Source organism: Chiroxiphia lanceolata, chromosome Z (assembly GCF_009829145.1).
Source record: "Chiroxiphia lanceolata isolate bChiLan1 chromosome Z, bChiLan1.pri, whole genome shotgun sequence".
Lineage (NCBI taxonomy): Eukaryota > Metazoa > Chordata > Aves > Passeriformes > Pipridae > Chiroxiphia > Chiroxiphia lanceolata.
In genome coordinates this window covers 57,109,503-57,132,579 of record NC_045671.1, presented here as the reverse complement: position 1 = coordinate 57,132,579, position 23,077 = coordinate 57,109,503, and the positions used below count along the sequence as shown (strand labels likewise).

Here is a 23,077-nt window from a genome sequence, read left to right as displayed (position 1 = left end):
TACCATTTTGTATTTTAGAAGTGCACTGGGGTATTTGGCAACACACACAAAATTCTAAACTCTACCAGCAATGTAGCACTTCTGTTCAAAATTAAAGAGCTCAGCATTGCAAGTATTACACTAATTTAAGACTCAGTCTATTGCAGTTACAAAATTATTTTACAGTAAAAAAAAATGGCACTGCCAAACTAATGGTGGTCTGAAAATTTAAACCTGAATTACAAATGTAAAATCTTATATTTTCTTCAAAACACAAAGAACTATTCCAGAACTATTCCCAGCTGTCATCTTCAAATTCTTAATCTTCTGACGTTTGAAAGATTTAATCAATGATATTTTACTTGAAAAAACAGTAAGATTGTGCTGTCAAAGATCTGCAAATGGTCTTTTTTGAAGTCTGAAAAAAGTCTATAGCTGTTACAAAGAAGTCGAATACTTTTTTTTCATGTCAAAACAAAATTGATACCTTGTTGACTTTATGTATGTGACACTGCACAAAACTGCAGTGACAAACAGATACAAAACCATGACCTGTGTGTTATGGTGAACAAACCTGCATGAAATTAAAATTACTTTTCCCCAGCCGGTTCCAATTACGTATTTGCTAATACCACTTTATCATATAATTAATAATAACAAGGTAGCCCAAGGACATCACAGGGTGTTCTTGTTTGTCTTCACATTAGTTTTGCAAAAGAAAGACTGAAGAATACAGTATTCATTTGAATTTCTAGGCAGAATATTATACCTTTTCAATACCAATCTTCCAAGAAGCTTGCTACAAAACTGTTATATGAATTCATTTGTCACCATGTTTAAAATAAGGTTCAGGGAAAATTTTCGGTAGCAAACCAGTATCATGCTAACAAAACTGCTGTAACTTCAGTAAACTACTTCCACTTATAGGCAACTATTCAGACATCTGATATTGGTGAAAGGTCCTGTATGTACTATATACCATACTGCTACTAAATTTTTGTCACTTGTGCAAATCTCAACTTCAGCTCTTCACTTGCCATAGCTACAGAATTTGATACGACGTATTGTTCATACCTGGTTGCTTGATGCAGCTTTCTAGCATAATTAAGTTTCAGATAAACTCTATAACAAGACTAGTTTAACTCAATCCCTTGCAAAAGTGATTTTTTAAGTTTGCTTGCTATGACATCAAAGACTTTTTTTAAGTGAAATCAGCACCATTTCAAAAAGAAAGTACTTCATAATGATGTAAGATCTAATAAATTTGAGATTACTACTGTGTACCTTATTGATGATGTGCTCCTCCACCACAGAATTTTTCATGGTTTCATTGTGCTCCTCTAATGACTTCACCAAGGAAAGAACAACCACAGAACAAAGCATAAAGGTAAGACATAACACACAAGGTATCAAGGAAATCCTTAATTCCTTGTTTTTTACCCCAACACAGAACAACTGAAACACAGCAGCATGTTTGCACACACACACACGTTTTATGCAGTAACAATAATTAACAAATTCTAAACTCTGTATTCAGTACAAAACGTACTGATTTACCTATTCTGTGATGTAACAACATCTTGTCCATCCCAAAAGTCAAATTTATTGGAAAAAAAGCAATCTACACTGACAAGATAAAAAATAAAGCCAACACACCTATGCTGTATAAGGTTGTACATGATCCTCCTTTGAAATATATAAAGCACATAAAAAAATCTCCCAAAACACCTGTCCATACAGCATAGCAACAGAGTTGCATTAACATGAAGCATGACCAGAAATGGTGCATCTTTAAAGGACAATTTTCCTTTTAATTCCAGTCTGCAGTGAACACAATTAGCCAAACAAGCTAATATTCTAGTTGTGACAGAATAAAGGTTAGGTCATAGAGACCTCTCTGCTGCCATGTCATCAATATTTACTAGTCATAAATATTCTTTTTCCTGCATGTTTAATTTGTTCACATCTGTTGCTTTCTCTTCTGTTTATGCTACTCCCCATTTTTTCTATAATACCAGTAATTCTTTTAAAATATTGGGAGTAGGGACGAGTAAGAAGAAAAAAAGAGAAACTAAACAGGGAGAAAAAAAACCCCCTAGAAGTCCATTACAGAACCACCATTTAAAAACATTTAACTGAATCTGGAACCTGGAATCCAAGAAGGCACTGGAACAATTTATCAGAGACAGAAATAATAACTGTTGTATGACTAATTTTCTTACTAAAATCAAATCATAACATGACAGAAAGCAGCAGATAAAAGCCAGAATCACTGTGGCAGGGAAAAATTCACAGTTTTAGAACTGTGGCTGATTAGGTTACTGGTTTTAATCTTTGAAATTTTCGAGTTTGTCACTCTTTTGAGGCAGTTTTACTGAACTAAATGAAGAGGCTGACTATAGCCAAGTTGTGTTAGTTCTCATTCTATAATCACAGACTGATTATTTTTGTATTCTACGAAACAATGGACGTTTTTTATTACAAACACTGCAAATTTAGAGTCATAGCCAAGAGTATTAACCATTCATACCCTAGAAGTAAACATGCCAGCTAAATAACTTAAGTAAAATTTCACAGATTGACCTGCAATATTTTCTCCATTTTAAACACCATACTGACCTCATTTAGGCATCGCTTCTTTGTAAAAATATTTCTGATAAAGGTTTCCTGCACTTCTTCCTGTTTGACCAAGTATTGCCAGAGCCTCTTCACTGACAGTGCAACATGACTGCTAGATCTACAGAATGAAGTCAAAATAAATATTTACACACTGCTCATACTTATACAAGAGTGCAATATCTTACGCTCAAATCAAACTATAGTCAGAAAAAATGCTGAAGCAAAACTACAGATCTATAGTAACTACACAAGATCTATCTGGAAGCACTTTAATACCCTCTTCCTGAAAAACCTACATGTGAGAGAAGGCACAAAAGGAAGAAGGAAAATAATGGGTACCATTTTCTCCTCCTATTTTGGGACAAGTGAGAAAAATCTCTTCAAGAAACTACACAATGATAAGGGCAGCATACAGACTATTTATTAGTCCAACTCATTCTTTACAACATGGATAATTTCTGTTTAGTGCTAATGACTGATCCTATCACATGGGTAGTGAATGACTAACTCTTCCTGCTAGAAACATAACATCAGCTGTGCAATATCTCTGAAACATCCATGACTTTTCAGTAACAAAATTGGAAGGACTGTAAAATCAGATCAGAATTCAAATTTTATGCTTATCCCTAGAAACAATATGCTCAAGCAAAAATTATAAATACAAGTACAGCTGCTTATGACAGGCCAAAACCCAACAAACTCAGAACTGCTTTACATCATAATTTAAAAATATAAGACAGCAGACACATGTTAAACTGTGGCCTTTTAATCAAGTCACATTATTAAAACTAAGTATGACCATAATAAGATATTTTACAACAAAAAGACAGACTTTTTGCTGATTCTGCAATCCATAGGTGACAGTAAGACTAAAAAAGCAGATGCCTATTAAAAAAATTATAATTTAAGAAACTAAGCACTCTTTTCTGGCTGAACATGCAATTATGTGAAGTCATAACTATGCAAATATTACAAATAGTAAATATTTCTTCTCTGATTTTAGGTAATAATACTGATAAGAATGTGATAACATTACCTCCAAAGGTGGGGCAATTATTTCATTCATTGTCTCTAATCCTTAATTCTCTCTCAAGGTAAATATTTTATTCTTTAGTTTATTGTCAACCATACTTTTCCAAAGACACTAAAAATCTATATGTTAAGTTTCAATAAAAGAACTTAAAAAAATTAGAAACTGTTGTTTGTTTTTACTGATCTTGCTCTGGATCAGAGATGCATGAAATCTGATGTGCACCCACCATTTCACAGTGGATTAGAGCAAATCTTGAAACTGGCATTTAGTTATTGAATTCTATCACATGCATTAATAACCTAATGCTTGATTTATATTAAAGATATTATAGTCAGTATTTATATAAATTAGACTCACCTGAAAGGAGTGTTTGTAGGCTCAAGTAAAGTTTTATGGCGAAGCAATGCAGGACCAGCAGCTAGGGAATCTTCAGAAGCATGAACTGAAATATAATGTTGAGGTGGACCCCCATAGAGCTCAAGACGTCGGAGAAGAACTTGTTCCCAGCGCTGCAAAGTTTTCAAAACTGCATGGCATATTGGGGAGCTAACTGGAAGCTCTAGAAAGACAAGTAAACAACAATAAAACCCCTCTCTTTTCCATTATGATCTTGACAAAGATAATTCCGGCAGCTGAAGACTGAAGTTTATTTCAGTATCTCCCCAATTAAGCTTTATTCAAACCTCAGTTTGATATTTACAAGTATAAAAAGATGAACTGCTTTGTGCTATCACTGCTAAATACAGGAACAGACTTCTCCAATGCTGACAAAAATTAAATATCATGGAACAGATCCTCCTGGAAGCTATGTCAAGGCATATAGGTGAGGCAGGTGATGAGAGAAACATGACATTCCTTCATCATAACAGGTAAATTGCGCCCAGCTAATCTGGTGGCATTCTATTGTGGACTGACTGCACTAGCAAGCAAGGGAAAAGCAATGGATGTCCTCTATTTTTGACTTCTGCAAGGCTTTTGACATAGTCCCACACAACACCCTTACCTCTCAACTGGAGCAATAAGGATGGACTATCTAATGGCTGGAGCTGATTGAATAATCTCAACCAAAGAGCTACATTTAATGACCAAATGGAGACCACTGGCAACAAGTGGCATCCTTCAGGGATGCATACTGGGATTAGTACTGTTCCATATATGTGACAGTGATACAGTAGTAGTGAGTACACCCTCAGGAAATTTGCAGGTAACACCAAGATGAGAGGTGCAGTTGATTTGCTGGACGGAAGGGATGCCACCCACAGGGACCTTGACAGGCTTGAGGAGTGGGCCATGTGAACCTTCCAAGCTTACATAAGGACAAGTCCACCTGAGCCAAGGCAATAACCAGCACCAAAACCGAATGAGTGATGAACAGATTGAGAGGAGCTCTGTGGAGAAGGACTTAAAAGATATCAGTGGATGAAAAATTGTACATGAGCCGGCAATGTGCACTTGCAGCCCAGAAAGGTAACCACATCCTAGGCTGCATCAAAAGAAGGATGGCCAGCAGGGTGAGGGAAGGAATATGGTCCCTCATACTGTTCTCATGAGATTCCACCTGGGGCACTACACCCAGCTATGGGGCCCCCAGTGTAAGAATGACAGGGATCTGTTGGAGTGGGCCCAAAGAAGAGCCATGAAAACAGGTCAGAGGGCTGAAACACCTCTCTTGTGAAGAAAGGCTGAGAGTGTTAGGGTTGCTCAGTCTGGACCAAAGAAGGCTCCAGGGAAACCTTATAGCACCCTTTCAATATTTAAAAAGGACTTAAGTTAAAGACAGAGTAAGACTTTTTACCAGGGCCTGTAGTGATAGGACAAGGAGTAATGGTTTTAAACCAAGCAAGGAGATTTAGATTAGATATAAGGTGGACATTTTTTATTACGAGGATGGTGAGATAGTGGAACTGGTTGCCAGAGTTGTCAATGCCCCATCCCAGGAAGTGTTCACGGTCATGTCAGATGAAGCTTTGAGCAACACCATCTAGTGAAAGAGTCCCTGTCCTGTGGTAGGCAGGGCTGGACCTAGATGATCTCTAAAGGTCCTTTCTAAACCGAAACCATTCCACGGTTCTACAAATCTATGAAACAAGGAGTAGGAAGGTTGTTACTTGAATTACAAAAAGCCTATAGTGTTTCCACCAAGAAATACATATTGTAAACATTCTTATGTGACTGAGAGGCAAAGAAAACATAAGTACACAGAGATTTGTGTTAACTACTGAGCATTCCTTTTCACCCATTCATTTTATCCACCCACAATATTATTTCATAAATATGCCTGTATGATAAAGAGTATCAGAACATTTATTCCCAGATCACTGAAAAATTAAGAACTTTTGAACTAAAAATAAAGCTACATCATATCTATATTATTCAACATATTACTGATTTAAAGTGTGGTAATTAGGTACAAAGAGACAACTCTGCTGTTTATTACCTGAAAGATCATGTCCAGCCAAAGGGTAGAAAATCTTCAAATTGTGAAGTACCAGCTGAACCATTGCCAATCTCATCAGTGACCAACTAACAAGAAAGCACTAGTAAGTCATTTACTAATAGTAAAATAATTTTTTCTCATTTATTCAATATTAGGATTTAAATTGAGAGCTTCAAATCCTCATTATAAACTACTAAAAACTAAACCCCGTATTTTAGAATATTACAGATACTCTGAATTCAAAAGTCACTGTACTACATATTGAGTAAAATAATCATTGTGAAAAATTAACTACTAAGTCTAGATAATGCATTCCCGTGAAATATCAAGTAACTGTTGTATTAACTTAAAAATAAAAGGCCAGAAATACAAGCAGACATTGTTGAAGATTGATTCTAAAGCTATTGAAGATTACATTCTAAAGCTACTTACCTGTAAGAATTTGAATTAGAATGCTCTTGATTACGTGAATTTGATGCACACACATCTCCATCAATGTCTTCATCATCTTCATCACTCTCCTGACTCTCTTCTGAATCATATTCCACTCTACTTTGTGAAGGAAGAAATGGCTGAAAATTTAAACAATATTCCTTAAATTATCTTCTTTTATCTCATTTTAAATTACTTTTTAAAAATTGAATTGTTATAATATTTAATGCTTTTTATAAAAATGCAGGCACATCATCTTACTCAATGTAGTAACATTTGGAGTTTGTACCTCGTGAAAAGGGTAATTGTCCATAAGCACTATATGTTTAAACAGGTTAACTATTTTTCATGTTACTGAAAATTCTAATGCTGAAAACACTAACAGATTTCCAATTCTTATTTTACTTTTATTCATATATTTATAGGTCAAATATATCAAACAAGATGTAGGACACACAAGCTGGTCAGAGAGAAGCCAAAACCAGAGTATATTCTCTCTAGTTCTTCCAAGGGCTCAGAGGACAAAAGACCAAGAAAATCCTATCCTTTCCCTACAGAATTCAATATATGACCAGCCTACTATTGGTGCCTCACTCTGTTTATTCAGAATTTGCAATTTCTTTTTTGTCCTTGCTCCTAAAATACAACTGACATATTTAATTTGCTGGTATAACTAACATATGATACAGAAATGTGCCATTACGTGCTCTATACCATTATGTAACTTTCTACAAAGAAAGATCTGCCACAGCAGACTTAACAAGAGGCAATATAATTTGATTTCTAGTAAGCTTACACGTTCATTTCATCCAATTGAAATAGCTGACAAAAAGCTTTTCACATTTCCTTGTTCACCTAAATAGCTGGCCCATAATTATCTACACATTTGTACGCTGCAAGAATAAAAAACATGTTTTGTTCACACCATTACCTAAAACCAAACTAATTGAATAACAACAGTTTTTAAGAAAGCTATTTCAAAATATATATTTAATGTTTTAGAAATATCCTTGTTTTAGAAAAAGCTAAATGCGAGCAATAAAAACCAGCACGTTTTATCATATCAATATCTAGAATAATGACTAAGATGAGAAAAAACTACTGGTCCAGAAGTGACAGAAGACACTTAATTGTCATAATAGCAAAAAATTACCTTTGCAATGAAATAATCCCAGATGCTAAGCTCAGGAGGGATGAATCTTTCTTTGTGACATGGAAATTCCTGGTCTACCAATGGCAATGCAGGCAACTGAGAACTCTCTTTCGGCGAGGTTTTTGATGAAAGCCTGTAACGTTTTTGCTGTTTCTCTCCATCATCTATGGAGAAAGAAAATACAGTATGTTGCTTTAAACCATCTGCTTCACCTCCCTATTGCTTTTAATAAAGGGATTCATAATAGAAAGTAAAAATCTTCATTACAAGTTTTCAAAATTTTAAAATTTCTGTAACAAATAAAAACAGAAAATGCTGATCCTCAAATACATAAAACTGATACGTAACTAGAACATGAAAACTCCCAGCACAAATAATACAGAACAGTAGAGTACACCCATAACTGCATTACAAGCTCTCTTTCTACAAAGATGACAAATATCATTACTCAAGCAACGATATTACAAAACTAAATCACTTTAATAAGAACTACTGAATACTGATAATGCTTGCTTTTAAGACAAGCCAAAAGTCTTGTCTTTCAGAATGTATATTGCAAATATGTAAGCAATATACATTCTTGCCATTCTTACTCAAGCTTTAATTCCATGTTTCCTTGTAGTAGAGGTCTGTATTTTTATTAAATGGTACAATCCTGCTAAATCCCTATGTCCCAACAATACATTTCTCCAGCAAATATGAAAGATCCGGTTTTAACTAATGCAATCTGACATATACCTTATTAAACAGGGAAGGACTAATTATTTGTAGTAACACCCTAAGTCCTACGAGTAGAGGAGTGTGAGTGAGAGAGTCCCTCACTTGCCCCAACATTGACTTTTTTCACACGAAAGAAGTGTCTGTGGGAGATTTATCTGACTTACATTCTTGATGATTATAGTACTCAAGAAAATACTTTATCCAAGCTTTCAGGAATATCTTAATGCAGTTATATCACCTAATAACCTGAAATCATTCTGGACCTTGTTAGGTGAATATCCCAATACAGCCTTTCTGTTAGTGGAGGAGGAATGATACCCGTTGTCACTGTCCCTGAGCAATAAGTTAGTATTCTAGCTCTCCAGAACACATTTGGAGAGAAAGGGACAAGGGAGAAAAGAAATTTTATTTGGAGACTTGATACAATATGCTGGCCATCACTCACTTTCATAACAGACAAAAGGGACTTGAATCAATTTCCTACTTCATTGTAAAAGGTGGGTTGTTTCTTTTTTCAAGTAGATATATGTAAGGCAGGGAGATTAGTTTCTATAGTGAAAAAAATAAACGGGTTCAAGACTTAAGTAAAAACACAGAAAGCTAAAACATTAGGATAAAAAGGAAGTTGATTTTTTGAACTTCATCTTGGAATCCATGAAATTTCCAAAACTTATTTAATTGAGTCTTTTTTCTTCAGTAGAGGGCAATATGGGTTGTCTTATGATCCAAGTTTTTGGCTGACCTAGCAGCAGTAATAATTAGGATCCAAGTAGGCAATTCTGCAGTCTAAAAGAGCTGACCTGGAGAATGGGTATTACTGTCATTGAGCACAAGCATCAACACGTTGGGCCAAACTGTTTGCAAGGATGAACTAAATCGAACACAGTAAATACAAATGGGTTCTTTATCGTTTTAACTTTCCGATTCCCTTCTGCTCAAAATTAACCCTCAAAACTACCACTGAAGCCTCCAAAATTACTTTCTCCTCTTGATAATGCTCGGGATGGCAAAAAAAGAGCCAGCGCACCTATGCATTCCTGGAGTGAACTACTACAAAGAAGTATTTCCTATACCCTTATTTTTTTTGTTTTTAAGTTTTATCCACAGGAGACTTTTGATTCTTGATAGATGCTTGAAAGACAAAAAATTTCCTTCAAAGCTCTTATGGGTATTCCAATCACTTGAACACAGAAGGTCTAACACTCTGGACAAAAGGGGGTTAAACCATGACAGCTACAAAGTAATTTATGTATAGAATCTAATAAAAGATGAAGACACCTCATTTTTCATCTTGAAATAAGGATATCATAACAGTAGGTGTCGCACTACTACACTGTATCATAATTTTTTTTTTTATCCTGTTAGGGATATTATTTGAAATCCACTTACCTGTACTAAAAGTCAAAAATGCAGTAACTGCAGTAAAATTTTCAATTCATTATTTAAAGCTTACCAGTTAAGAAAGAGCATGCACATGCATCACTATGAATTTTTAGCAACTGCTCAAAAAAAACAGAAATTCACTAGCATGAAATAAGGAGCACGTGTTGCATGATGCAGAAATAAGCAAGTATATGTCTGCAGGTTGTTTTTTTAAGCAGAATTCAAAAAGCAAATAATTTACTTTAAAACAGTACTTTATTTCCTTCCGTTGGATCATTCTTTGCATTTTTAAGAATACTGTTAGCCATTGGAAAAAATTCAGTATTTAAGGCAAATGAAAGTACAATCATCTAAGGGGTTTGAAATACCTACTAACAATGCCGATTTCTTTTTATGCATTCTAAAAAAATTAAATACAATAACAAATTCATTAAAAATCCCAATTTGTCATTTGGATTTCAGATAACAAATTACATTCACTTTCAAATTTGTCACATATTTCTAGTTAAAACCCTTTTTTGTGTTTTTTTTTGGATTTAAAGCATTCATCTTTGTTCACATTTTACTTATAAGACAAATGTAAAATTTATGTTATTTCTCAAGAATATTGGATTATTTCAGACAAGGAAAATCCTTTAATTTGTGCCAAGTTATAATACACGCAATGATAATCAAAAGATCTACTGCCTCCCTTCTGTCTCAGGAAGAGCTAAAAGGCTCAACTTCCCCAAAAATTAAAATGCAAGTCAGAGTCACTGTATTTTACTTATGACTGTGTGCATGCATGAAGCATGCACAACAGCCCAACACCCTACAAAAAACACAAGTCTTAATGAAGATATATGAAATTATGAAATTCTCCTCTTACAAAAGCATCCTCCTTGATTGCAGACATCAACAAGTACCAGCACTGCTGAAGCCCAGAACCAGAGTATAATAATAAAGATACTACAAAGAAATACCGATTTTGAATCACACGTGGAATCATTTTAGTAAGTCTAAGCCCTGCACAGGTTTCTGCAATTCTTTGGGAAGTTATAAAAGCAAACTAGAACAGCAGCCTGGTGAAATTCTACACTGCTCCATATCTCAACTTGAAACATAGAAAGAATTTGCATTTTTTAAGCTGATAAACCCTGAAGCTGATATGATATTCTGATTACAGGCTACAGCTCGTGTGGCCACAGTGCTGAATTGAATGAATTTCCAATCAACAGGAGCAATTGCAATTAAGTTCCCTAAGATGCAGTATGGTGATTCATTAAAAAGCTTAAAGCAAGGTATATATTACACTCTCAGATATTTATACTAATAATAACAACAATAATATAATTATTCACATTGTGGGCATTTCAATAAATTGTGAAGGGAAACCTCTTGAAAAATTAAATTATTACAACAAAATACTTGGTGGCATACACAAACTTTGACATTTTCTGCCCTCCAAGACATTTCCTGACCATCCAAGACTATTTCCACTGAGCTAAAGAAACTCCATCATTTACAGTGCAAATACTTCAAGTCAAATTTCTATTTTGTTTTAAAAGCTGACTTAGCCAAGAATAAGATAGCAATAGTGAGAAGTCAAAGACTTAAATATAGACTAGACAGACCACACAACTAATAAAGCAGTCAGTACTTCAAAGCACCATAAGGAAAAAAGCCCAACATTGCAGTCTCTAATTCTGGAATTCAAGGCAATTAATCTCATGTTGATGTCAAAAATTTCATTACTAATGGGATCACAGGGAGTTCTGCATTAAAAAGGGGCATTTTGGCATGGCTGTTACCTTACATAAGCTGGAAGGTTTTAAAACTTGAGGAACCTGTATTCTTTCATCTATTCTGAGATTAAGCAATTCCTGAAGATAATGTCTAAACGCTAAGGCTTTTTACTACTTCTGACTTGCTGGTGAACTTGAGTGCAGTAACACAGCACTGCTTGATCTAATCTGAAGCACTCCTAATGCAAGTTCAGTTTTTGTTGTTTTGGTTTAGATTTGTGATGAAACCTACCTCACAGTAAGTAAAGCAAGCAGCTAAAGGCAAAAGTTCTAAGGAGTGGGGTGTTCTGTTTTGTTTTGTTGGGGGCTTTTTGTTTGTTTGGATTTTTTTCCTTCTTTACAATGACCTAAGAAAAACTTGACTTACATGACCTGTTACTCTAAGTCAGACATTTGTAAGATCTCTAATGACAACTTGTTTTCTAAGAGAACAGGAATAATGGTTTGTGAAGAGTAAGTAAGAGCTACGAATTAATTCAGAGGATCAAACAAGATAAAGATGTAAGTAAGACTGACAGCAGAACTGAATATCCTATGGACAAGTTTTATGTACACATCCTCATTATCTAGGCATCTGTCAAAACCTCTGTCGTGTCAGGCGAACTCAACACAGTAAGAGCTGACACGTCATCATTTCTCCCTACCAAAGTATTCAGAAATTATATTTGTGTTAAAACTTAGGACAATCAGTGGAGAAAAATAACTTGTCTGAACAGTTAAGTATTTTTAGATTTCTGATTTTCTACATCTGAAGCCCAACTTTGAATGTATAAAGTGTACTGGTAAAATACTCAAATTTAGAAAGCAGTTCTACATTTCATCTGCTTTTGCAGCATGGAATATACAAAATGAAATTATGGATTTCTAACTTAAACCAAAATTCAAACTTTTCCTTAAGAACCCTCTGGATGATAGACAACTTACTATCTCTATATAGACTTAAATTACGTAACGGTTTTCTAGGGCAGTTTTTAAGAGAAACTATATGGCAAATACAAATCTGAAAAGATCTACTACAATAAACAACAGAGTTATTTCTCAGATGATAACTGCATCTTGGAAAACAAAACATCATATTCTAGCCCTCTCTGCCAAAATCATTTGCTGCAATTGCAAAACCAAGAAACAGGGCTGGAAAGTATAGTGCTTTAAAAAGCTATGCTCCAAATTGCTATGCTTTGTCTGATCTTTACTTGACAGAGGCAATAAAACAAGTTTTTCACAGAAATTAATTCCTAATAGATGTTAAGATTTTATAAGACTACCAGGTACAAGGTTTTGGGTTCTGTTTTTTCAGTTTGTGTTGAAGGGAAATTTTATATCCAAAGCTATTACCTGCTCAAGTCCACTAAAGCAAAGAGCAGAAAGGGAAATCACATTGGCCAGCACCGTACATAATGTTATGATCTCAAAACACATTTGAAACTTAGAGATCAACATGCCCATTCAGATATATACTAAAGGACTGGAGGGGAGGCAAGGAGAAGACATGCAGGACATATAGTATTACATCAGAATTTTTAGTGTTAAGAATTTTTGGCTTTTAATCTCCATTTGAGAGTGGAAACATTTCACAAAAATCTAAAAGTAAACATAAGAGAAAGGAGTCTAGTTATGCATAACCAAATGAGGAGCTATAAAACATCTAAATAATACTATGGAAGAACATGCCATACTTGACCTGAACAAGCCTTCCAGTCACTTATCAGAATTTGTTTCTGGGTGTCAGAAGAAAAACTAAGAAATGACTGTAAAGGCACAAAAATATAGCTGATTTGAATCCTACTGCTCTGCTTCACCGGGCGTCTATTTCTGGGGGTCTACTTTTTTTTCTTTCTTCTTCCACCATTTTTTTAAAAGTGACAGAGAAAGATATTTCTTCCCCCAAATTTGCTCTACATAAACACATATTAAAAACAAATAATAATCTACAGAATCCTAGAATTATATAGGTTGGAAGATGCCTGGTCCAACCCCTTTCTCAAAACAGGGCTAACTTAATTGATGGCATTTGTTCAAGTTTTTGAGTAACTTCAAAGATGAAGACTTCGCAATCCCTCTGGACTCTTTTTTCAGTGTTTGATTATCCCTACAAACTAGTATTTAAAGAGGTCCCTTCTTCCCAGAAACTTTCAGTTTGAGCTTCTTGATTCTTGCAGCAACAGTTCTACTAAATCTGTAATCAGACAGCCAGCATTCATTTTTAAGAACATACAGCAGAGAGGCATTTAGTATATGTTTCAGAACACACTTCTATGTAAAAACATTTATCATTTTAAAGCAGTGGTAGCAGCAGTACTAACACACCCTAGTATACATAGTTACCAACACCTAGGAAACAGAATTGTCAACGAAAGAAGTTATGGCTTCTAACAGTTCTGTAATGGCAAATATATTTACCTTACCAAAGTGATACTAAGAAATACTTGTTCAATACCACAGAAAAAATTGATCAGATCTGGAATAAGAGCTCCTTTTTGATTAAAGATCTCTACTCTGAAAATACTTTCCTAGAAGTCTGATAAAGATGGTATTTAAAAAGATCACATTTACAGTTTTTCTTAAATACAAGGTAAGGCATTTTTATATGTAACATACATCTAATATCAATAACAAAAATAACAAAAATTATATAAACTTGTATTTTATCTCTCTACATATGTCTTTAGATGTGATGTACAAAGCCAACAAGTAAATTTATCTTTAGAAAATCTTCCTTTAAAAAATTACGTAATCTGCAGTATTTTTGCTCTCGGTTTTATAGTACTAAATTAAAGTGCACAAAACTGTACCAAAGAGAAAAACATTACAGGAATTCTTCTGGACTTCAGGATAATTTATCATCATCAGACTTTAAAACTTCAAGAATGTTTACTTTCCTAAAAGGTTCTCAGAATATCAAATTTGAATATCAAAAAGACACCTTACATTTGTAATGTATAGAATGAACACTTAGAAATCCACATGCATAATAATGCTTATATTCAAAAAGCGAAACAAGCAGCTCTCCAAAGCTGAAACACTTCTGATCAGAAACACTTCTGATCCTTTCAAACCATGGTCAAAATAATTTTATATTTAATATTAATTTCAAATGAAGAATTAGTAGGAAGACTACAACAGCATTGACAATTTTCTTTTTAAAAAAGGCCCAATTCAACTGCTGCTTTAATTACAAAACTTTAAATTTTGATGTCATGGCTTGCAAACAGAAGGTTTTCTGTCTTTCTGCATATGCAAAAAAACCCCACGCATAGCAAACTGCATGTAGAGGCCTAGTACTAAATCTATTATCTTGCCTGAAGATTTGGCAGGACTATGAGTACTGAAGGAGGTAAGGGATTTGGAAAACCCCACGCATTCCATGGAGAACACTACTACCTGATGTGGGCTAGGCATTGGGAAGTGCCTACCTGTCAAAGAGAGAAAACATACTGTATTTGTAAAATGGGAATATACACCTGTTATGAGAGAACTGGAAAGCTTTAAAATTAACATAAAAAAATTGGCTGTAACAGTACTGGAAACTTTCTCTTTAAGATCAACTTAACTCCCTCACATTACAGCAACTGTGCTACTCGGAAATCTTATTTTACTAGCCTTCACTTCTGCTCATTATTTCTACCCAATATCTATGCCAATAATTTTAGATCCTTGTTTTTCTATGTGGACCTAAAAACACACTGAATTCTTACTGAACACAAACTACTTAAAGCAATTACTCCTAAGCTTTCAGCAGCCATATAATTTTCTTAAAAATCCCAGAAGACAATATAAGTCAAACAAGAGAACTAACCAGATTTTGTCTTTAATTGCTGTTGTCCTCTGCTGGGTGTATGAGCTCCTCCTCCAAAGACAGCAGACCACATTTTGTCGTTCAGTGGATGAGCTATAATTCTATACAACTCATTGCTAGAGTGTGTTGCAAGGCCATGGATGAACAGACTTAGATAGACCGCAGTTAGAATTTCACAAAGTAAAACTGTGAGACCTGGTTGGGCTTCCTCACCAGCAGAATTCAAGAGACGTATCAGAGTTGTCATTCCTGTTTACATACAATAAATAAATTCCTTAAGAAAGCACATATATGTGTTTGTGAGCATACTCCAGATTATCAAGGGTATTTTGACTGGCAACGTATGTTATGTAGTTATTTCTAGTGTAAAAAGATTTCAACTTTAAGATGAAACTGAACACTCCAGGAGAAAGAGGTATACTTTTTATTTTTAACAATTCATTACAGCTTTTCAGCTTTATGTTTTGGACTAACAGTTAAAAATATGCATAGCAATTTGTCAGTTATTATAACTACAGCATAACACTGTAAATTGAAATTATGTATTCTTACTTTACAGTGGTAAAACCAATCAAAAATCATGGGCATCAACTTTAACTAGACACTGTCTGCCAAATGTTCCTTCACTCAAGTACTGAGTATCTTGTGTTTTGATGCTCCCACAAAAAGCTGTTGTTTCAGATGTGGCTTCAACTGTTACACTGCACACATAAGTGAAAGTGCAAACAGTGGTGGCCAAATAATTCTGCTTTTTTGTCATCCTCTCTAATTTGCTCATAGAGCATGTGAATCTATTAAAAAACCAGAGATATCAGTTCAAGGTAATGTTACTTATAAGAAAAACTGCTAACAATTCCATGTTCTGTTCATTAGAAATTTAACTCTGCAACTCATGAAATAAAGGAGAAAACAGATGACAATCTGATTTCTCTCTAAAATTTGCAGATTTAGTGTCAGAACATTTTGCAGAAAAGAAAAAACAGCATAGCATCAAACACAAAGACTGCTTGAGGCTCTCCAAAAATATTTTTAGTGTGAAATTTTCTGATTTAAAAAACAAATCCCATAATAAGTAAGCATATTTCTTGGTTATACTTACAGTAAAGTTAGTGATGTAAACTGAAGCTCATACATATGTATATGTACGTATGTGTACATATGCATATATTACATTGCTAACACTCCCTCTAATGTAGCTCCCTAGTACAGCTTCACTAACATACTTTAAGAATTACCTGAAATCTAACATGGATTTTAGAACTACAGAAAAACTTAATTTATTATAAACTTCTCATTTTCAATAAGTTCAATTAGTTCAAAAGTCTGAGTTGGAGCACAAACTAAGACAGCTTTTCAGGAGTAAGGAAGTACAATACTGGTGCGACTGATTTGTTGCCTCCAGGAGGAGAAAGTAGAACACAGGACATGACTTCACCTTACTTCCTATTTACTTGCCCTTCACTAGAACCCCCACTAACATTTTTAGCAAGAGAAAGTAATATGAGCTAACTTGACTTAGTGAATAACCAGAAGCATTAACTTAGAGGTTTTGAAAAAAAAAAAAATTTTAATCAAAGAACCCAACTTTACCATAAAGCTGCTATAAATACTACTAGAAAATCCAGAGCATAGCTACATGCACTTAGATTGGATCCTGATAACTCGGTTTTCCTTAAGAGGAAAGAAATAAATCAACTCCAGATACCTGGCCACTGAGCAGGTGACGTATTTGGAGTCACTGTTTCTTCTAAGCTTGCTGCTCTTAAAGAATGGCGCTCAGTTAACAGGACTGTCTGATACACTGTTCCGGTGAACTGATTTGCTTGAAAGGAGCTGTGAAACAGCAAAGTGAGAAATTTATACAAAAATATTATGGTTACAACTATTCAAAGTTCCTTCTAGACAGAGGCAAGTGTGAGCACTGCCTTCTGGTGCACTACCAATTACGATCACTACAGTGAGACAGTGTGTCAATGGTTCTCTAAAAAGCACTTTTCCTAACCTTTACCTGTAGCTGTGGCCATCACAAAGACATTGGTAGATGCAAGCGGAGAGCGACGCTGCTAAGGTGTGCATGACATATATCTGTAAGACAAAGTTTTATAGAACATATTACAGTCAGAGTCAGCAATGGTTACTATGATAGCCTTTCTCAAACTATGACACATGCGTACAGATTTGTAAAGTGAAACAAGCACTGAATGCAGAAGGTATAAACACACACTTAAAAAGACACATTTCACTTCAGAATTTATTTCAGATAAATCAGTTCACTTTGAATGAAAGGGATGGGGAAGTATTCTCTTACCCACCAGCCCATATCAAAGCTCAGCTGTAGCTGAAATGTTTTCAGTTAATAAACTGCAATGTAATAAACCTCTACACAACAGTCATAAGTAATTACACCCTAAGACAGTAGCAATATGCTGGCTCAGAACACAAAGACTTTGCTTCAGAATGAAAGAATAATGCAGCCTAGCTTTTGATCGATTCCTGTACAACTCTTGTACACACAGGCAATTTACTCAGTATCGCACTGATCGGTATTTTTAACATAGCTGATACTTTTCTTAAGGTATCACAAACCACACTTAGATAAAAAACTAGAATCTGCTGATCAAAAGGGTTGTCTTAAAACATGAAGGGTTTATAATATTTATTTGCTTGTTCCCTCTAACGAACAAGAAAATCTCTTGAGTGTTCTCTAGAAATCCCTAATAAAAGCAAACATGATTTGGGACCTGACACATATAAAACTTTAGGAAAGACTTAACCTAACACTTTAAGTTTCACTTCCACTCAAAGGTTAAAGATAGAACAAATCTTACAGAAATATAATTTTAAAATTTACTATATGAACATATATACTGTTTCGCAAAAAAGTTTACTGCACTTTGCCAATAACAAATTTTTATTCTTCAAACTTTCGTTTTACTTCAGTCTGGGAATTATCAGAAGTAATGATCATATTGTCAAATATAATAATTATAATCATATATATAAGATGAATATGATGCTGACAGTATAGTACAACATGTTTTCCAGAACAGATGTCATCTTGGACAAATATCCAGTTCTGAGAGGTTAATCTTCTTCAGCTGGTTTAACCAGATGCTCAGCAACTCAACAACAAATTATAAATCAGTGGACATCACTTTAGCTCAAGATAATTACTAGAGAAAATAATTACGTTTCACAGTTTTATTATCTGTCACAGGAAGGCACAAGAGAAAGTTTTCACGCTGTTAGAAAAAAATTCACGACTAGCAAATTAGACAATGACAACAACAACAAAACATGTAAAAAAAAAATACATACCTTGTTGTTCTGAGTATCTGGATGAGGTGGTGAATCAAGGTTTATTATAGCATGTAATATATCATGAGTTAAATTACCAAGATGTAGCAACGGATTAGCCACCACTGTTTTGGCACTAGCTGTGCAAGCAAATAGGAGAGGTATGAAACTTTGCTCTGGTGGAGGGCTGGAAGGCATCTGTACCGACTGCTCCTAAAAGCAAGCAAGAAATGCGAAGTGATAGTACGTATTCTTAAATGGAACATAAGTATTTTTGAAAGAGGGGAAGGCATTCTAAATAACAACAACAGCAAACATCTACAGAAAACATAACCTGTTAAAAACAGATTTACATTTGTTATAAAACAGGTGCATGCTATAGTAGGAAAACTTCAACAATAATACAAAACACATTCAAATAAACCTACAAACCTGAAGCAGAGAAAATACAAACTAAGCTCCTCCACATACCTGCTGAGATTCCTGCAATAGCAGAATTAATTCCATTCTGACAGATGCCAAGCCTCCACCATGTGAGCCATGAAGTATACAGTAACTAAGGAACATTCTTAGGAGAGATTGGTACTTCAGAAGCCACTGACGTCTTTTCTGAAAGTCTTCTCTCCGTAGCACATTTTTTTGCTGGTCAGCTGTGTCTTCACTGTTTTCACATAATGTGGTTTCCTCTGGCATCACTCCAATTCCTGACTGTATCTCTTCCACTACAACATTATAATCACAGGTCTTCTGAAGAGCTACCACTTCTCTCTCAAGCCACTGATAAAGCTGATATCGCAACTTCCCACCATCTACCTCATAACCCGTGGACAGTGTACGAAGCTCTACAGTAAGAATTTTCAGGCATGCTCTAAACTTCAGCTGTGCTGAAATGATATCTTCTGATGGACTGAGAACATCTTTGTCGTCAACTACACTGAAAGATTCTGCGTAGCTAGAACTTGTTTCACACAATTCTTCAGTTTTCTTCAGAGGTCTTAGCTCTTTCATTACCAGGGAGGAATCTTCACTCTCATCATTTTCATCACTGTCTGTCTGTAGTTGCAAAGGTTCATCTTGGAACACCAGACTTGGCTGACTCCAGTCAAAGGAAAGAGTTGAACTTGAATGTTTTCCTGATGAACAATCTGAAGATGAACCGAGACCATTCCATACTGGCTGTGACCAATCAACACTGGAAGCTTGGTCTTTCGTTTCAAACTCTTTAACTGGAGAAGATGGTGAGAAATCTTTACTGGTATCCATTAAACTAGGGGATCTACAAAATGGCTTCGATCTCTTGACAACTTTAGGCATCTTTGATAACACTTCTAAGGCCAGCATAGGACAACCAGCTTTCAAATGAGCATATGCAGTGGTGAAGAACAGCTGTCTTTCACCTAGGTTGATTTTATCAGCTAATCCATTTTCTACTGTTAAGCAAATGTGTGTGGAAGATGTATCAGAAGAGCCAAAATGACGTCTCAACAAGAGCGGATGCGTTCTTAAGTAGTTATAGAAGTTAAACACTGCAGGGTTACAAGTTGATGAACCATCTCCTTCACCTGAAAAGAGATTGCAGCATGAGGAAAATGTACCATTCCATAAGAAACATCAATCTGCAAACTCCTGAGTTCATCAGAAAGCTATCACGTCTTAATATTAATTCTACTGTCTAATTCACACATTCATTCTACTGTTTACTTCACTGCATCCCCCCTTTCCACCTTCCTTTGCATCTTTATAATTTGAATATTTTGGTGGGGAGGACACTGCCAAACCAAAACACTACTAAAAAGAGAAGCTTGAGTGGGACAGCAAGTAAGATTTTTTAAATTAAAACAGATGCCACTTCTTTTCCTTGTACCAAGGACACCTTTGCTGCAGTCAAACAAGATCATTTTTCTGTTCAGTATAGATTTCTAAACTATCTACCTCTAAATGACAATAAGATGTTACATTTTACTAAAGATTTTTACCTAAAGTCTTTTTTTAAAATTTTGGATTAGTTTTTTTTTATTTTGTCTACATCTTAAAAAAAAACCAAACCATAACACTAGGAAATCTGTAACATTTATACTTAATGGTAGCAGTATGACATACAAATAAATTAATTACACAGCAGTGCAACATCTATGCATTTTATTTTCATGTCCACAACAAGAAAAACCCTTAAAAGACATGAGCACCAAAACAGAATGAGTCACTCAGTTTTCATAGAGTCCAGGTTAACTGAGAAGAGAGACTCTTACTCTCTCCTTCATCAGGAGTTACAGCACAACTAGTGACAGATAAGAGGTAAATGAAAGAACACCTTTTAAGTAAGAAAATAAAGCAAGACACGACAAACAAGCCACTGAACTGATCACAGAAAAATTAGTAACATTTTAAAATTCCTTTACACAGAAAGATGTGACCAAGACAGAAAAACCAAACACAATACTCCTCATTTACTCAAAATTATACTGAGGCATGTAACTTCAACTGAAATCAGTTTTTAAAAGTAATTACACAACTATAAGTATTTGAGTCTTCATTTGTTCCCCTCAAATTTCTCTCAGTAGCCAGGACTGAAACCAGCTAGTATGGTAACTACCAGAGACTTCAAACATTCAACTTCCTTGACAACACTAACTTTAGGAAATAACACAATTGATTCTTAGAAGCTTATAAAATTAGCAAGTGAACATAGAAATTAACTGCTCTAGGAGACCTACATGCTATTTCAGGCCCCACGTGGGCCTCCTTGTACCATCATAAATATTAAAATCTTTTTGTTGGCAGTTTATGTTTTCAACTATTTTTCCAAGGATTAAAAGCTGCAAAACACCCTGTCTTCTGGACTTTCCCATGTAACTGTGCAATCAGAAATTTCTTTTTAGGCTGTGATGGAGTCAAATTAACTAATGAAGTTAATTTCTCTCTTCATCTTTAAACTGCTGCTTTAAAAACAACTGCATCACTGTAGGATCATCCTATTATCTTGATATTCATATACTTAAAGAACAAAGTATCCATTCATGGGATACAGGATAAGGACAACACAGACACCGTATCTGTTATTAAACAGCAAGCTATTTACTAACACTGTGAAGAACTACGTGGTATCTGGTTTTGTTCAGATGATACTTCAAGAAACTGCGGTTTAAAGGAACAAATAGTTAAAACCAATCTAACAGATAAAATACTTATATTCTTACCCCCTTCATCTTCAACAGAATGTTTAATCAAAGTGTCAAGAGCCTTGCTATAATCTTCCAAAATCCAGTATGCCATACTTCGCAGAAAAGGGTCACAGTGTATGTTTCCTGAGCTCTCTTTTCCAGTAAACGCACTTCCCAAAACTCTCTTCTGTAGTACAGATTTATAAGTACTAGATACTTCAAACTCTGACTCATAAAGTCTTGATATTACAAGAGCCAACTGAATGTCATGCAGTTTTTCAAGGCAGACCTAATTGAAAATAAATATATTCAAGAGATCAAACTTCATAATTTCTCCTCTCTTTAAAATGATCACAAGGCAGGAATTTACATGAATCTGCTCAGACTAAAATAAGTAATTCTATCAACCCCCAAAAAACCAAGTAGGAACTATGCAGAATAGGCGTAGCCAGCTATTACATGCAAGATCTGATACGCATTTCTTCAGCTTAAGTGACATGACAACAGATCTTTGAAATTGACTGGCTTCAGGAGAACAAATCCTTCATTATCAGAGATGAATTTCCTCACAACTTTTTAATTCAAATAGATCCCGGAAATACTTTTTTTTTGGTTTGTTTGGTGAAGGGATTTTAGGAGCTAATACACATCACTGCCAAAATGCCAGGTCTCGAATTTCCTAATGAAAACTCTGCTGTCTTCATAAAGGACTAGGTAGACAATCTGAAAGTAAGATAATGGTAGGTAACGCCCTTAATTGTAGGTATTATAATAATAATATATTATAATATATATTATTATATGTTATTAACAGAAAAATTAATTATGTGACTTTTTAGTATCACTAAGATGACAGCTAAAAAAGAATCAAAATGCAAAAATCAATGTTTTGTATTTGGCATTAATTTGGGGGGATAGAGAGTGGGAAAGAAGAGCACAAACCAGAAGCATCAGAAGCTTCAGGGGCCATACTAATAATGCAAAATGCAAATCACATTCCATGTATTTGTACATTTGGGACAATATAATAGTCTTAAATATAAAAAAGCAGTTCATTTTATTACCTCCACTGCATCTTTTAAGTGTCCTGCCAACAAGAAAAATGCTGCAGAATGTTCAAAACGCTGTTTGCCAAGCAGAGAAAAAGCATTTTTTAATGCAGCTTTACGCCATCTGTCCTCAGTAAAGTTGTTTCCAAAAAACTGAGTCATTTTAGTATCTTTTTGGGACCTGCATATTGAACATAATTGATAAAAATATTATACATTTTATTAGATGCATCA

At 34.8% G+C, this 23,077-nt stretch overlaps 1 protein-coding gene across 6 annotated transcripts in view; it reads right to left on the bottom strand.

Annotated features, from left to right (window-relative positions):
* The window catches only part of DMXL1 (Dmx like 1), an 83,047-nt gene that overhangs the window by 14,402 nt on the left and 45,568 nt on the right, over positions 1-23,077 (bottom strand). For 4 of the 6 annotated variants that reach the window (XM_032674884.1, XM_032674886.1, XM_032674885.1 and 1 more), the window contains 13 exons: positions 22,859-23,024; positions 21,831-22,083; positions 19,105-20,195; positions 18,655-18,846; positions 17,345-17,421; positions 17,042-17,169; positions 15,337-15,585; positions 7,654-7,817; positions 6,501-6,640; positions 6,069-6,154; positions 3,989-4,190; positions 2,599-2,716; positions 1,264-1,326 (listed from right to left, as the gene is read on the bottom strand). In XM_032674884.1, the coding sequence (XP_032530775.1) occupies positions 1,264-1,326; positions 2,599-2,716; positions 3,989-4,190; positions 6,069-6,154; positions 6,501-6,640; positions 7,654-7,817; positions 15,337-15,585; positions 17,042-17,169; positions 17,345-17,421; positions 18,655-18,846; positions 19,105-20,195; positions 21,831-22,083; positions 22,859-23,024 (2,929 nt within the window). Of the gene's footprint in view, positions 1-1,263; positions 1,327-2,598; positions 2,717-3,988; positions 4,191-6,068; positions 6,155-6,500; positions 6,641-7,653; positions 7,818-14,839; positions 14,954-15,336; positions 15,586-17,041; positions 17,170-17,344; positions 17,422-18,654; positions 18,847-19,104; positions 20,196-21,830; positions 22,084-22,858; positions 23,025-23,077 lie in introns of those variants that run through there. The other 2 variants (XM_032674889.1, XM_032674888.1) reach the window with 2 other exon arrangements.